The 15489-nt window shown below is 37.2% G+C and overlaps 1 protein-coding gene across 12 annotated transcripts in view; it reads left to right on the top strand.

The window, feature by feature from the left end:
• SYNE2 (spectrin repeat containing nuclear envelope protein 2) overlaps positions 1–15489 on the top strand; it is a 238090-nt gene that overhangs the window by 82078 nt on the left and 140523 nt on the right. For 9 of the 12 annotated variants that reach the window (XM_087952297.1, XM_087952294.1, XM_087952295.1 and 6 more), the window contains 10 exons: positions 2656–2827; positions 3363–3475; positions 5470–5672; positions 5949–6068; positions 6517–6805; positions 8643–8812; positions 9699–10005; positions 10437–10556; positions 12144–12410; positions 14257–14391. In XM_087952297.1, the coding sequence (XP_087808423.1) occupies positions 2656–2827; positions 3363–3475; positions 5470–5672; positions 5949–6068; positions 6517–6805; positions 8643–8812; positions 9699–10005; positions 10437–10556; positions 12144–12410; positions 14257–14391 (1896 nt within the window). The remainder of the gene's footprint in view (positions 1–2655; positions 2828–3362; positions 3476–5469; positions 5673–5948; positions 6069–6516; positions 6806–8642; positions 8813–9698; positions 10006–10436; positions 10557–12143; positions 12411–14256; positions 14392–15489) is intronic. The other 3 variants (XM_087952300.1, XM_087952299.1, XM_087952298.1) reach the window with 1 other exon arrangement.

Below are 15489 nucleotides of genomic sequence, written 5' to 3'. Positions count from 1 at the left end.
GGGTAGTAATTGTTTTTTCTGCAGTCCTAATTACCCTCTGAACTCTGTGTCTGTCCTGTTGGGTTGCAGAACCAAACCAGACAGTTATAAAGGTGCAGATTCCTCTGTAGAACTGAATCAGCAGCTCCTTGGGCAGTTTGAGCTTTCTGAGTTGGCGCAGAAAGAACATTCTTTGTTGTGCTTTTTTGATGACGTTTTTGATGTTAGGTGTCCATTTTAGGTCATGTGATATACTAGAACCTAGAAATTTGAAAGTCTCTACTGTTGATACTATGTTGTCTAGTATTGTAAGAGGTGGTAGTATGGGAGGGTTTCTTCTAAAGTCTACCACCATTTCTATGGTTTTGAGTGTATTCAGTTCCAGATTGTTCCAGTTACACCACGAGGCTTGTTATATAACCTCCTGTCTGTATGCAGATTCTTCGCTGTCTCGAATGAGACCAATCACTGTTGTGTCATCAGAAAACTTCAGTATTTTAACAGATGGATCGTTTGAGATGCAGTCATTGGCATATAGGGAGAAGAGAAGTAGGGAAGCACACAGCCTTGGGGGACCCCTGTACTGATTGTACAGCTATCGGATGTGATTCCACCTAGCTTCACCTGCTGCTTCCTGTCTGTTAGGAAGCTTATGATCCACTTACAAATGTGTTCAGGTACTGCTAGTTGGTTTAATTTACTTAGAAGAGTGTCTGGAATGATGGTATTGAATGCTGAACTGAAGTCTACAAAGAGGACCCTCGCGTAGGTATTTGGAGATTCAAGGTGTTGTAGGATGTAATGCAGAACCATGTTAACAGCATCATCTGTCGATCTATTTGCTCGGTATGCAAACTGCATGGTATGCAAACTGCAGCGGATCCGTGATGGTTTTCAGATGGGACAACACAAGTCTTTCAAAGATTTTCATAACCACAGATATTAGAGCAACTGGTCTGTAGTCATTTAGTTCCTTGATGGAGGGCTTCTTTGCAGTGGTGGTATTCAAAAACTTTTACTACCGGTTCTGTGGGCATGGCTTGGTGGGTGTGGCCATGTGACTGGGTGGGCATGGCTTTTTTGCAGCTCCCACCCGTTTTTGGGAGCTTCTTAGCCACAGAGGAGCCTCTGTGGGGGGGGGGGGCGTTTTTGCTCCCCTAAGGCTCCTCTGGGGCTCTGGAAGGCAAAACATGGAGGGGGGGCTGAGCTCCTCCCTCCATTTTTTGCCTTCCTGGGCCTCAGCAAGGGGAATCCCGGCACAGCTGATCTATGCACAGCTGATTATCGGGAGGGAAAAAAAGAAATACATACCTTAGGCAAATGTCAGGCAGGTGGGCGGGGTGAGCGAGCATCAGGCGGGAGGGCAATCGGGTGGGGGGGCGTGGCCAGCCAGAACTTACTACCGGTTCGGCGACCCGCGCCAAATTCTTCCTACCAGTTCACCCGATCTGGTGCAAACCAGCTGAATACCACCATTGCTTCTTTGGCACTGGGATGATGGTAGAGCACTTGAAGCAGGAAGGAACATAGCACATCTCTAGTTATCTATTGAAGATTTGGGTGAAGATGGGGGCCAATTGGTCAGCACAGACTTAAGCAAGAAGGAGTTATCTTGTCTGGCCCTGGCTTTTGTCTGTGAAATAGATCTTGCACTTCTTTTTCTGTGATCACCAGAGGTTGTGAACCCAATGGGTTGGGGCCAGTTGTAGGAGGCTTGGCTGTTGTTGGTGTGTTTGAGATGTAGGTTGTGGAGATAGGTGGCTGTAGTTTCCTTTCAAACCTGCAGTAAAACACATTCAGGTCATCTGCTAGTTGTTGATTTCCTTCTGCCTGGGAAGGAGGTTTGCTGAAGCCAGTGATGTTTTTAAGAGTTTTCCACATCTTTGCTGGTTCATTTGTTGAGAACTGATTCCTTAACTTTTCTGAGTAGCTTCTTTTTGCTGCTCTGATCTCTCTTGTTAATATGTTTCTGGCCTGGTTGTATAGCATTCTGTCACCTTTTCTGTAGGCTTCCTCTTTGTAGCTGCTTAAGTTTAGCTGTGAACCAAGGTTTATTGTTACTATATATTTGTAGGTTCCTTGTTGGTAAAAGATCATATCTTTTGTCATATTTTTAAATAAAATGTGTCAGATCTGCCCCAACTTAGACATTTTGGAAACAAAGACCCTTGATTTCATTTGACTGAAATGATTGAATTTGAAATTGAGATTGAAACTAAAGTTAAGTGGTTGCAGCAAAAGTAAAGCTAGATCTGAATATTCCTACAGAAAGGTTATACTTTCCCCCCTTTCCTTTGCCCTCCCCCCTTGACCAATCCATCAGTGACCAATAGGATGCCTTTTGGATGTTTTGGGAACAGCTTGGATGTTTGGCACATCTCATTACAGTTTCACATTTGGTTCCCAGGTCAGGTGTCCTTGGAGGCTGGTTCATTCTGGTTCCCTTGCAATTTATGGCTGACTGGTTCATTCCCCCTTCCTTATAATTTATGGCAGGATGCTGTTTTCCTGGATTCTGTATGAGCCCAGGAAAAGATGCAAGTTCTTTTAAAAGATGCTAACAAATGTCATCCTTAATATTCCTGATTTCCTTGACTTTCTAGGACTTAGCTTACCAAAATTATTTCCATATAGGTTTTCTGACAACACGTAAATGATATTCCCTTTCTTATTTAGGAAATACATCAGAAGATTCTTCATCAAAAACAACATGTGAAATTGCTTCAGAAAGAGACAGGCTATCTGAACCCTGATGTTATTGAGTTAAAGAAGCTGCTGACAAGTATCACTGACTTATTTAATTCAAAAAAACAAATATTTCAGGATCACTTTACAACTCTCTTAAATTGTGAGTGAAAAGTTATTATTTTTTCTTAAGTTGCCAATTTTAAGCTGTCTCTGTTTTCTTTAAAAGCAAATTTTAACTGGGGAAAATAGTCTGAATTGACAATTGCTTTATGTAAAAGTGTTTTCGAGCCACAGAAAGAAACAGAATATGATACTTAAACTGTTTAGAAACATTCATGAAGTAACTACTTCAAATTTTTATATAGTTAAAATATAGTTACTATAGTAAGCATATAGTAATATCGATTTGTAACTTAATTTTAAAGATATAATTGTGTGGAGGGAAAACTGCCTCCTTTTTCAAATTGCTTTAAATATCTATACCTATAATTATTTTTCAGTGTAAAATAATTCTTATTGAAGGATTTTCAATTTTTCTGATTGATACTTCAATTTGTAAAGGCTTTTCATCCAAGGCCCAAGAGGAGCCCAACAATGATAGAGCTAATTGCTTTGATTCAAATAATGAAGCCCTTTGTCTCTTCATCCTACTCATCTTTTTTTATATATATATTTTAAATTGCATCTTCCTACAGACCAGTGTAAGCGTTTTGATGATTGGTTCAGCAATGTACAGATCTCTCTGGAAGAGTGTTTTGACTCCTCTGAAACAAAAGAGATGGCAGAAAAGAAAATTCATCAACTAATAGTAAGGCATAAGACTGCTAATTGTGTTGACTACTTTCCTTCATGATTCTTCAGATTTTAAATAAATTAGCCCTGTTTTTCTCACATTAAAAATGAGGGTGCATTTTAGTTTCACATATTCTATATGTGATAAACGGTAGATTCATCTTCTAGGAGAAGGGAAACTCTGATTTCAAACCTCCACTGCCTTGTGGTTATATCTATTATTGGAAAAGGCTTCAGGAGTCAACCTCCAGGTAAAATCCGGAGCCCGAGTCCTGAAAGCAGTTCGTGACTCTGTACAATCACGTTCTGGTAACTCCTGCAACGCAGCTGGAACTAATTGTATTGGCTCTGCCGTTCCATTAGACTATTTCAGTGACATGGAGAGGGGGGATCTGCTGCTTGGGTGGCAGTTTATCTTCCATATTAAAGTACCGAGGCCTTGTGCTCTGGAGAGGACACACCAGCTTTGCGTACAGCATTGAAACAACACGGGAAGTGGCAGTTACCGGTTTCATAGTACAATACCATAGTCTCTTGAGACTGAAGGATGCCAATTCAATTCATTCTGTATTGTGTGTTCTTTTAGAATACGAAAGAGCAGAATTAGTTAAATAGATTAAAGTTGTGATATGTAAATGTAGTGTGGAGAAACGAGAAGTTTCATAGCATTTCCTTCTTAGTAAATTCGCCTTGGAGAGCAATGTAAGGCTTGGCTACTCGATCTGGGTTGCAAATTCTGAATAACCATGAATGGCAATCAAAATATCTAGAAAATTTGAATTCTGCACTACTATCTTGAGTTATCCAGATTTTTGCAGCCCCTATCTGATGATCCTGGTAAAGCTATGGTTCTAGAAACATTTTACCATAACTTACTTCTGTAATAGACCATTGACACTTCAATAGACTGATACATAACCTAGTTTAATTTTTGATGCAGTCTGTGGAAGGCAAATACATTCTTAGAATGTACAACTTCCATCTGAGAGAAAGAAGGGGGGTTTAAATCAGTGTATGTTATGCATTTTTCTAATTTTATCTTTCCTTTTGCTATATTTTTAATCTGTCATTCCTCCAAAGTTGTCCGACAAATAATACATAGTCTTTTTATCTTTAAAATTTTATCTATTGAAAGGTAACTATGACTGTAAGGTAGTTCATGAGTTGGCTGTTATGGATAAGTGGGATTTTAAAACTGAGTCTCCCTGGCCCAAATCATATATTTTAATTACCTAATTTCATTGACTAATTTTATGTAAATTTAATTAATTGACTTAGTAATGAGTCAGTTATGTTGGCCTTTTAGGAGCCTTAAAACCTGGCTCTTCTCTTGGGTTTTAGGTTCAGGATGTTAGTCGAGCCTAGTTTGTGGTTTTTGCCTTGTGCTATTTGAGGAGTTGATTATTTTTACTTATTATCTTTTATTGTCTTTTCTACTGTGTTATATTTGATTCAGATGGGTGACAGTATTCATTTCAGTCTTGAAGTGTATCAAGATTGGAATAGTAAATCATGAAACAGAGGAATAATTTTCTTCTATGAAGGATTCTTTTTTATGAGCAGCATAGAATAATCCAATCATTTCCGATATATATGTATCCAGGGCAGTGTTACCTATTGGAAGGAGGCTAGATCATGCACAGCCACATGAAAGCATCATCTATGGATGGATGTTTTGTGATAGAAGCCTTTGATTAATTGATTACTCACCATTACATGTTAATGGTTTTTCTTGGCTATGCCAAGAGGAATGTGAATGAGTACTTAGTTCTATTGAAAAATCATGCATCAATGTTGAATGAAAAATCAGTTGTGTAGGTGCGGATCAATTGGTTATAATCTATTCAGAAATTGTCACTTATTGCAATAATCAAGGAGTGAGTTATGGATAGATAGATGGATGGATGGATAGATAGATAGATAGATAAAACTATAAAACATATCAAACATCAGCAGCAATGAAAAGATATTGCTGATCTTGGATAAATCTCTTTTATGGTTTTTTTTTAGAGTTTCCTAAATTTTGAAGACAAAGGCAGTGATATTGATGAGGTGAAGACTATTGTGAACCAGGTAAAAAACTATTTGCCCAAACCAAATGTCCATCAGTTGAATAACTGGGTGAGGGACCAAGAAGTGGAATTGAAAAGAATAATTTCCAAATGTCAGGCACGAAAAATGGAGCTTCACTACTTTCTTCAACAGTTTGCTAGGTAAGAAGCCAAAATGAACTTAGCTTGCCTCATCTATATTGTGATCCAGAGTGATTAGATGGACTTTAAATCTAATCCTCCCAAAATATGTTTTGAGATTGATGTATTCCTCCTCCTACAGTACTAAATAAGTAAATAAGTATTAATAGGTAAGCTTGCTGAACTAGACTCAAAATTAATTTCCTGTATAGCATTAAGTGCCACTGTTCATGGTTAGTTTTTTTTTTTACAGCTTAACAGGATTTTCTTGTAAGTATTTATTTTATTTCTTTGAAGGCTTGAAAAGGACTTTAAGAGTCTGCAGAAGTGGCTAAGGACTCAGGAAGAAAAATGGAAACAAGTTCAAAAAGAGAAGATAGGACTTGAACATTTTTATCAAATTCTACTCAAACAAAGGTATTTTGTCTTAGCTATAGCAACTCATTTAACTCTGCTCCTCACTTGAGAGCTAGTTTCAGTGGAATACTCATGTTTTCTAATGAAAATGTTCCTGTCTAAAACGTATTTTCAAAGATTTGGTATTCACAATTGAACACAAATTTATGTATATTTTTCCACATAGGCAATAGAGTAAATATAATGATTTTGAGTTCAAGTTGTCAATCGCTGCCTATTTAAAGAATGACTATTGAATGCAGTGATGAAACAGAAGAATGCAAAGAATGTGATTTTAAATGTTGAATCATCCTGTCTTGGTCAATTGGAAAAAAAAGTTGATATGACGTTGCCTTATATGAAGGTTGATCATTGACTCAATTTGTCCAGTTCTGATATTATTTAATAAATGATGACATGGGGAATAATGATGATAATTAAATTTCACACAATCGTTATTCTTTTACAGGGAGTGGTTTGATTCTTTTGATTGCCGGGCAAATTATTTGAAAAACTCAGGATTTTTCAATGATGAAGCAGTTCTAGAATCTGCCCAGTTTGTCAGTAAATACAAGAGGTTGGTTAATCATGTACAGAAAACCCTTGGAGTTTCTGAGATGTATTGTGTAGAAAGAAAGCATTTTGAAGAACTTGTCAGGAACATTTTTTGCTGGGTGGAAATTCTAAAAAAACCTGTCTTGGAGATGAGTGCTGAAGAATCTGAGATGTCACTGGAAGAAAGGTTGTTCAAAATCCAGGTATCAAAACATACTTGAAGCTCTACATTTTATTAATAAAAGAACCATCCAATAATTCTTTCTTTAGTCTTTTCTCATTTTAAAAACATTTTTAAACGTGCTTGACATTTTTCTTGAATTTTAGTTTTAACTGTTCCATGCTCTGTTTGCAGTTACTATTTATTTATTTGTAATAAAAAACCCCAATAAAAATTTAATTCATAAGCCACAAAGAAAGTCTGGAGAAAGCAGAAGTCAGTTAATCAATTAAAATATTCCAGAAGAGATCAACCACTTATTCTAACTGAGGCCTGGGATAGAGCCAGGTTGTAAAAGTCTGCTTAAAAAAGGCCAGGTGAAGGTGAGCATATGAATTTCAGATTGAATGGTGTTCTAGCAGACTGCAGTAAGATAGAGAAGCCTATTTCCTGCATCCCAACAATTGATATTGTTTAATTGATGGAACCCACAGCATGCTAGGCATGATAGAATATATAGGCCAGGCCAAACCCGTGAATAAATAGCCCTCAAATGAACAAAGTCTGTATCCTAATAGGTGATAACCACAACCTTGAATTGCATCCTGAAGCATATTGACAACTAGTACAGCCACAAAGTAGAGTGTTATGTGAGCATATGTGGTGCATCAGATAAATTTGTGCAAAGGCTGCCTTGGGCATAGTTGCCACTAGCTCCTGCATGCCAGTCCCAAAAGGGGAAATACAATTACATTCCAGACTAAAGATGGAACCACTCCAAGCTCAGAGGATCAAAATAAAGGGTGAAGGTAAAGGTTCCCCTCACACATGCGTGCTAGTCATTTCCGGCTCTAGGGGCCAGTGTTCATCTCCGTTCCAAAGCCGAAGAGCCAGCGCTGTCCAAAGAGATCTCTGTGATCATGTGGCTGGCATGACTAAACACCGAAGGTACACAGAACACTGTTGCTTTCCTACCAAAGTGGTTTCTATTTTTCTACTTGCATTTTTACATGCTTTCTAACTGCTAGGTTGGCAGAAGCTGGGACAAGTAACGGGAGCTCTCTCCATTATGTGGTGCTGGGGATTTGAACTGCCGACTTTTCTGATTGACAAGCTCAGCATCTTAGCCACTGCGCCACCACGTCCCTTTAAATATGGGAAAGACCACTAATTAACATTGTTGCCAAGACAAGCTGTTCTGTCAGTTTTTCATTATAATCAATCCATGTTTCAGAAGCCTTAACTTTTACCAGCACAAATTAAATTAATAAAATAGCAAAATAGTATTTGATAGTTCAATATCAAAGCTGTAGAAGATGAACAGGTCAAGCACAGGCTTAAACATGTCATCAATATGAAGTCATTATGTTCTCCCAAAAGACTTAAGTCCAGCCCCTGTGAATTCTGGCTTATCTGGCACGAATTTGTCTTGAGTGTTAGTAAATCAGATTCTTGTTTATAGGTAGCATGTAATAAACAGTACTTTGAATTCAACCCTTGTTCCTAATAATACCTGACAAAAGCACTTTATAAGCTTAATAAGCACTTAATTGTTTTATTTATTTGACTTATTTATTTGTATCCTGCCTTTATTATTTTTACAAATAATTCAAGGCAGCGAACATATCCTACTTATCTTCTATTTCTTCCATTCCCACTCTCTCCAATATTGGCAATGTCTTCCAATATTTAGGGAATTAACAAAAGAACTTGAAGCAGTTTATTAATTTTCATTGTGTGAGATTTAATTGGAATGACAATTAATTAATTTTTTAAAAAGGGTTGTTTCTCTTGATAATTTTACTATGTCAAAACTAGCCTGGGTGCTAGGTCAAAACAGAGTAAAAACAATTATCTTCATGTTATTTCTTACAATACAGGAGATTGCTTTGTTGAAAGTGGAGGGCAATGCTAAATTGCAAACTATCATAGCTGTTGGAGAACATTTGAAGTGTGACGATAAGAGCAAGAACCTAGCTATTGAGCAGATAGTTTCTGATGTCCAAAAGAAGTGGGACTCCACTATTCATTTCGTTATTGGCTGTCTGAGGTAAGTAGCTTAGATTACACCATGAAAATGTCCACTGAGTTGAAAATGCAGAAGAATCATTCTAAAATAATATCATCCAGTGTAAAATTCCGCCAGAAACTCTCCACTCGGGTAATATTGCTGAAACTAGTGGAAAACTGAAGATTTTTGCTGCAAGCTTTTGACTAATCACTATAGAAAAAAATTATAAATACAATTTTCTTTATTTATATTAAAATATAGCCCATTCCTTTACTGCATATGGGTTACTCAAGGCAAATAATGACCATTAAAATTTGTAAAAATTAGATTAATTTTAAAAAGAAAAAATTAATTACAAAAAGATTTGGTAAAGAAAACAGGGTCCCCAGAAGTTGATGATTATATATACAGTATTTTGTAGGTTGCAAGTATGTTACATCTGTTAACTAATTTAGCATTCTACCCTATTCTTATGAAAAACATGAACTTTTTGCTTTTTAACATTACAACAAGTTTGTCACTCTGTTCTTTATCAGGGGTGTCAAACTAGATTTCACTGAGGGTCGCATCAGGGTTGCGTTTGACCTTGGGGGGCTGGGGTGGGTGTGGCCAAAGTGGGCATGGCCAGCTTGACATCACTCGTTTTGGGGACGCCCGTGGTGGCCCGAGTGCTCTGCCAGTGAAAACGGGCTTCTGAGCTCTGTTTTTGGCTGCAACGGCCTCCTGCAACTCTCTGCCAGTGAAAACATTTTCACTGGCAGGGGCACCACAAGCCAGTCCTTTGCTGTTTCCAGGGTGACCCTGCAGAACAGATCTAAGCACTCCATGGGCCGGATCTAGCCCCCAGGCCTTAAGTTTGACACCACTGCCCTATATATTCAGTGGTCAGTTATTAAACTGATATTTATTTATTTTTCCATGATAGGGACCAGGAACAACTCCAGCATCAAATGGAACACGTCAAGCAGACAGAAGATGCCATCAATGCATTGTTTTATGAAGTAGAGAAGCAGAAGCAAGGATTAAATGTTGATATTCTTCCCAATTCACAGCAAGTGCAAAGTCAGCTAAATAATTATTCTGCACTTCTAAAAGAAATTGAAGGCCTAACACTTCTCTTAAATGAACTAACGAAGCAGCGCAATTCTTTGGAGACATGCACTAATAGCTTCAGTGCCGAATCCTTGATGGCTTTACAGCATCTCTACAAATGTCTTCTTTGCCGATTACAGGTTGGCATCTTGGCAGATTATTGGTTTGGAAGATCCAGAATGAAACTCTATTAGTGTATATCTTGCAATATAAATGTTCATTAGACATGGGATTAGATTTGATTCAAACAAACAGGTAGGATAAGATGAAATCGGATCTAGACCATGCCACTTTAATGACCAGTAGGGTATATTTATTTTAATGTATTTATTTATTTGTAAAAGTTTAATTATTACCTTTATATAGCTGCCTAACTCTAACACAGTGATTCTGGGTGGCTATATAAAGTTGTTTAATAAATAAAATATGTTTGTTTATTTGTATATGGGTTCAGGGAGGTACTATGCTATTTTTTTTAGAAAAGTCTAATAGTCTGCAGAAAATACTTTATTATATTGCACAACTATCTATGCATGTTGGTTTTGATCTTGAGTTTTTCCTTAAATCACAGAATACAACTAAGCTCTTGGAAGGCTCTGTTGAGGGACACCAGCAATGTGAAGAGTTGACAACACTTTTGATAACTTCCCTAGAGGAGTTGTGGGAGCCTATGGGTGCAGAGCAAAACCAGGTCAGGAGGAATTTTGTTTCCAGTGAATTTGAAAATCAGTGAACTAGAAAGAGTAACAATGTAATAATAAGGATAATGAGCTGTGGTGGTGCAGTGGTTAGAGTGCAGTACTGCAGGCTACTTCTGCTGACTGCTGGCTGCCTGCAATTTGGCAGTTCAAATCTCACCAGGATCAAGGTTGACTCAGCCTTCCATCCTTCCAAGGTGGGTAAAATGAGGACCCAAATTGCTGGGGACAATATGCTGACTCTATAAACTACCTAGAGAGGGCTGTAAAGCACTGTGAAGCGGTATATAACTCTAAGTGCTATTGTTATAATATATTAAACTTGTATGCCTCTGAATATCGAGACTCTGAATGGCTCACAAATAATCAAGGAAATTACAATAAAACCCATAAAACATAAAAGACAAAAGTCAGCAAACACAATGAAGTGAGGGTATCTCACTCTCCCTTGCCAAAGTCCTTAATGAAAAGCTAAATTCATTTAAGAAAATTTGGGCAACAGTGTTTCCATCCCAGAATAAAAATGATTGATAAAAACAAGAAAGAAAAATACTGAAAATTAAGAGTTTTACGAGCAGCATCTTTTTATTCATAGCTGATTATTGGTGCAGAGTTTTTATCGATGCCAAATGAGATTGCTTTCAAGATTGCAGCATGAACAATTAAACTGAACAAGGGTAAAAAGAACTCTTGCAATTTGCCCCATGGCTGCTTTCTTACACAACTGAGTCATCTTACACAACTAGCAGTCAGATAAGTCAGCTGGGAATCAAGTGCAAGTAAAAATAATTCACATTCTTTTTAAAGCAATTTGGTATCAGCACCGCCTCTTGTTTTATCAGTCTCTTACGAGCAACACCAAAGCTCAAGCGAGCTCTCATTCACGTCATTGAAGAAGGGAGATCTGAATGTGCATGCCCTTGGGAGCATGGTGCTTTTTCATTTATAGATAGTCCTCGACATATGACCACAGTTGAGGCCCAAATTTATGTTGCTAAGCGAGACAGATATTTCAGTTTTGCCCCATTTTTACAACCTTGCTTGGCAGAGCTGTTAAGTGAATCACTGCAGTTGTTAAGTTAGTAATACAGTTGTTAAGTGAGTCTGGCTTCCCCATTGACTTTGCTGGTCAGAAGGTTGCAAAAGGTGATCACATGACCCCGGGACACAGAAACCGACATAAATACATGCCAGTTGCCAAGTGTCCAAATTTTGATCATGTGGCCGCGGGAATGCTGAAATGATCATAAATGTCAAAAACAGTCATAAGTCACTTTTTTTCAGTGCTGTTGTAACTTTGAATGGTCACTAAACGAACTGTTGTAAGTCGAGGACTTCATGGATTTAAATGAATATGGATATCAGTTGTCTGTGCAAATCAGAGAACAAGCATGATCCCTGACAAAGACATTGCCTTTTGTTTACTTTTCTTTATGAACTATCTAATTCTATATGAAAAAATGTTGTGAATGTTTTACCCTATTTTATTCTCTCCGATAGCCTATTTATAGAGGGCAATAATATTGTCAAACTGCGCAGATTCGCTGTCATTATGATCTTCTTGCGCTTTTTCACTTAAGGTACAGTATGATATTCTTTGTCAAGCTGAAGACAGACTACAGGAGGTTGTTGCTCTAATGGACTCCATCAGTTTGGAACAGACACGTGTGAAAGATGAGATAGATGCACCCCAAATTAAGCCGAAGCATCTTAAAACTAAATATGGACTTGAGCATGAGACTGAGGATATCCACCGTGATATACTCAAAGATAAAAAGGAGATGGATAATGAAACAACAAACAGAGAGAAACTGGTAATTTCTAGCATCCCCTTTGCTCCCCAAGAGGTTAGTTTGTGGAAGAAATATTCCACATTAGTAATATTCTGGGATAAATAGTAATATTCTGGGATAAATATCCAAAGGGGGATGGGAATCCAGAATTGCTTATTTTCTCTGATTTTGTAAAAATTATATTATGTTACATTATTTGGAGGGAGCTCCTCCTTGCCACTGAACATGGGATTATATGAAAATTTCAGTAACTCATTTTACCTGGTGTTTCCACTTATTCCCAAATAAATCTGCTCAAATATTGAACTTATTTTTACAAGCCCTTCTCTACATGTCTTCATCACGGAAGGCTAAGCAGGGATCAATCAGGTTTTTTTTTGGTACCATCATGTATCTGGAAGAACTTGTTGCACAGTGAGGCCCATAGCTCTAGGGTTTCCTGCCTGAGCAGCAGGTTGGACTAGAAGACCTCAAAGGTCCCTTCCAAGGTCCCTTCCAACTCTACTCTACTCTACTCTACTCTACTCTACTCTACTCTACTCTACTCTACTCTACTCTATTCCTTATTCTATCCTACTCTATTCTATTCCAATGCAGATTTATTACAACTGTTATTCAGACTATTTCTGGGTTTTATGGAAGACAGAAGCAGAATTGTTAAGATTGTAATGATCTGAATATTTTATTTTACAATAATAAGCCTGCAGTGCAGTGTTTGTTATTCATGGCAGTTTGAAGATGTGTGGACTTCAACTCCCAGAATTCCCCAGCCAGCATACTGAAGTCTACACATCTCCAAGATGCCAAGATTGAAAAACATTGGTATAAATATATAGTTGTAAACTGCCTAAAGACATTCAAGTAGATGACCTACAGATAATTATAGTAAATAAATTGATGGTGATAAATAAATAAAGACTGGCTCCAGTGTGTAAAGAAAATAAGCAATGCTTGCATGTGTGCCTGTACATAAGCACACACATGCTCAGAAACTATTCTGAGATGGTAGGAACATTCCTAATTGAACTTTATACAGACGTTCAGTAAAAGTTGTTTAATATCATTTTAAAAATAAAATAAAATAAAATTGTGGAGCTTTATAAGCCTACATGCAGCTTTTATTTTTTAATTGCAGAGCAGGGTAGTAAATATTGTACATAAATCTTCCTCTGTAAACTTTAGAGGTGATCAGAAGTCAGATTTTGTTTACAAGTTGAGAGTAGTATTAAAAGCAATATATGCTTAGGCATTTCTTGGATAAAAATAAGGCATTACTGAAATAAAACATGTGTAAATAGCTTTCAATGAAATTACAATTAGCTAGTAAATGTTGGGATTAAGTGAGCTGCCTCTGCAAAATGGGCAATGTAGAAGTCTAATAATAAATAAATAAAAAAGATGGGAAGTTGCCAGATATAATGCAACATTTTTAACCCTTTTAATCAAACTTGCAGTCATATTCTTTTGACAGGACATTTTGTACAATAAAACATTACTCAGAGGTTATTTTTCAAATTTGTATAGACATTACCTTCACAAAACAAGTAACACCGGACAGCGTACAACAATACTAAAAAAACAATCGTTCATAAATAATAATAATTATTAAAAACATTAAAAATGATAGAACACAGCTTAAAAAAGTATGTAAAAAGTATGTTAATAATAATGGAGCTGTCTTACTAGTATACCAGTTCTCTGGGCTTCTCAGGACTTGATGGCACATCCAGATCTTATGGACCTTTGGCTATTATTATGATGTATTCTGAATATAAATATAATATAGTATATAGTATATAATCATATAATATGAATGTGAATACAGAGGTAACATATAATAATTCTCCAACTTCTGCAATCTTTGTTTGACTTAATTATTTCATTATCTTGTCTTTTGAAGGAAAATTCCTTCAGAGTGAAAAATCAACTGGATAGAGAAGCTCCAGAATTATTTCCAGAATGGTTTACAAATAAAGTACAGTTACCAAGCTCCTTAGCACTTGGATATGAGGAGAGAGCAGCTGCCATTACTGGGGTAATCATTTACTCTCCCTGACAATCTTACTTTCAAACATTTGATAGAATGGTTTTTAAAGTTTTTTTTTTTTGGTGCCATTTCCATAAAATAGTGGTTATGATATGGAATGATGAGGCCTGGATTAGTAAGGGATATGACTTTACAGTCACCAGTATATTTTCATTTCTTTCCTTATAAATTTGCTGTTTCTTTATTTTGAAATAGCTGGTTTATTCATTCCCAGAATATTGCTGATAGGTAATAAGAGAGCAAGCATCATTACAGAAAATGTGCAGCACTCAGACACAATTTAACTGTCCTGAATAACTCCTCTGAAAGTAAAAAACTGAATAGTTTTCTAATTCAATGTTCTCCAGCCACTTACCTGAAGAAAAGTCTGTGGATAATCCTGTCCTGAGACCATATCCTGCATTCTTCCATAAAGTTCTGCAGGATATGGACCAGTTGGTTTATTCTCCATATCGTCTTCATGTATTTTTAAGGACATCTATAAAAGGATGAGCACTGAGTGAATGTGCTTAAAGTCCTTTTTGAAAACATTGGCACAACTCTTCCATAGCAACAAATTTATCATTGCTGTGCTTTAGGAATTAATCTGCTGCTATCACCTTCTCCTCCCACTCTTCCAGCGGGGAGAAAAATGTCCCACAGCTCTTTAGTTGAAAGAAGATTGCAACTCTCCACTGCATTTTCTTTCCCAGCAGCAGGAGGGAGAGCAGGTAAACAAGTGACATATGGATTGAGAGACAACCTCATATTCTGGGTTGGTGCCTCCAATGCTGTGATTATTTCCCCTTGCTGTTGCTGAGAAAGAAAGCATCTCATAGCCATGATCGGTATTATGAGTTTATTATGACAGCATTTTGTCACCTCCATTGGCTCTTGGCTCTTTTCTGGATCTAGTTCAAAATGTTGGTTTGATTTTCATACTTCTTCATAGCTTTAGGCCATAGTACTCAATGGGTCCCTTGTCTCCACGTGTTCCTGTCTGTACTTTTGAGATCATAATGAAAACTATTCACGTGGGCTTTCCTAGGATTACTAAACCGCCAGTGTGTCCGGGCAGAATATGTATGCTCCGTGTCTCTTCTATTA

This window comes from Notechis scutatus, chromosome 1, assembly GCF_049901735.1.
Source record: "Notechis scutatus isolate UNSWTSFEM ecotype Mainland chromosome 1, rNotScu1.2, whole genome shotgun sequence".
In the NCBI taxonomy this organism is placed as follows: domain Eukaryota; kingdom Metazoa; phylum Chordata; class Lepidosauria; order Squamata; family Elapidae; genus Notechis; species Notechis scutatus.
The sequence above is the reverse complement of the archived record's forward strand: the minus strand, read 5'-3'. Positions and strand labels throughout refer to the sequence as shown.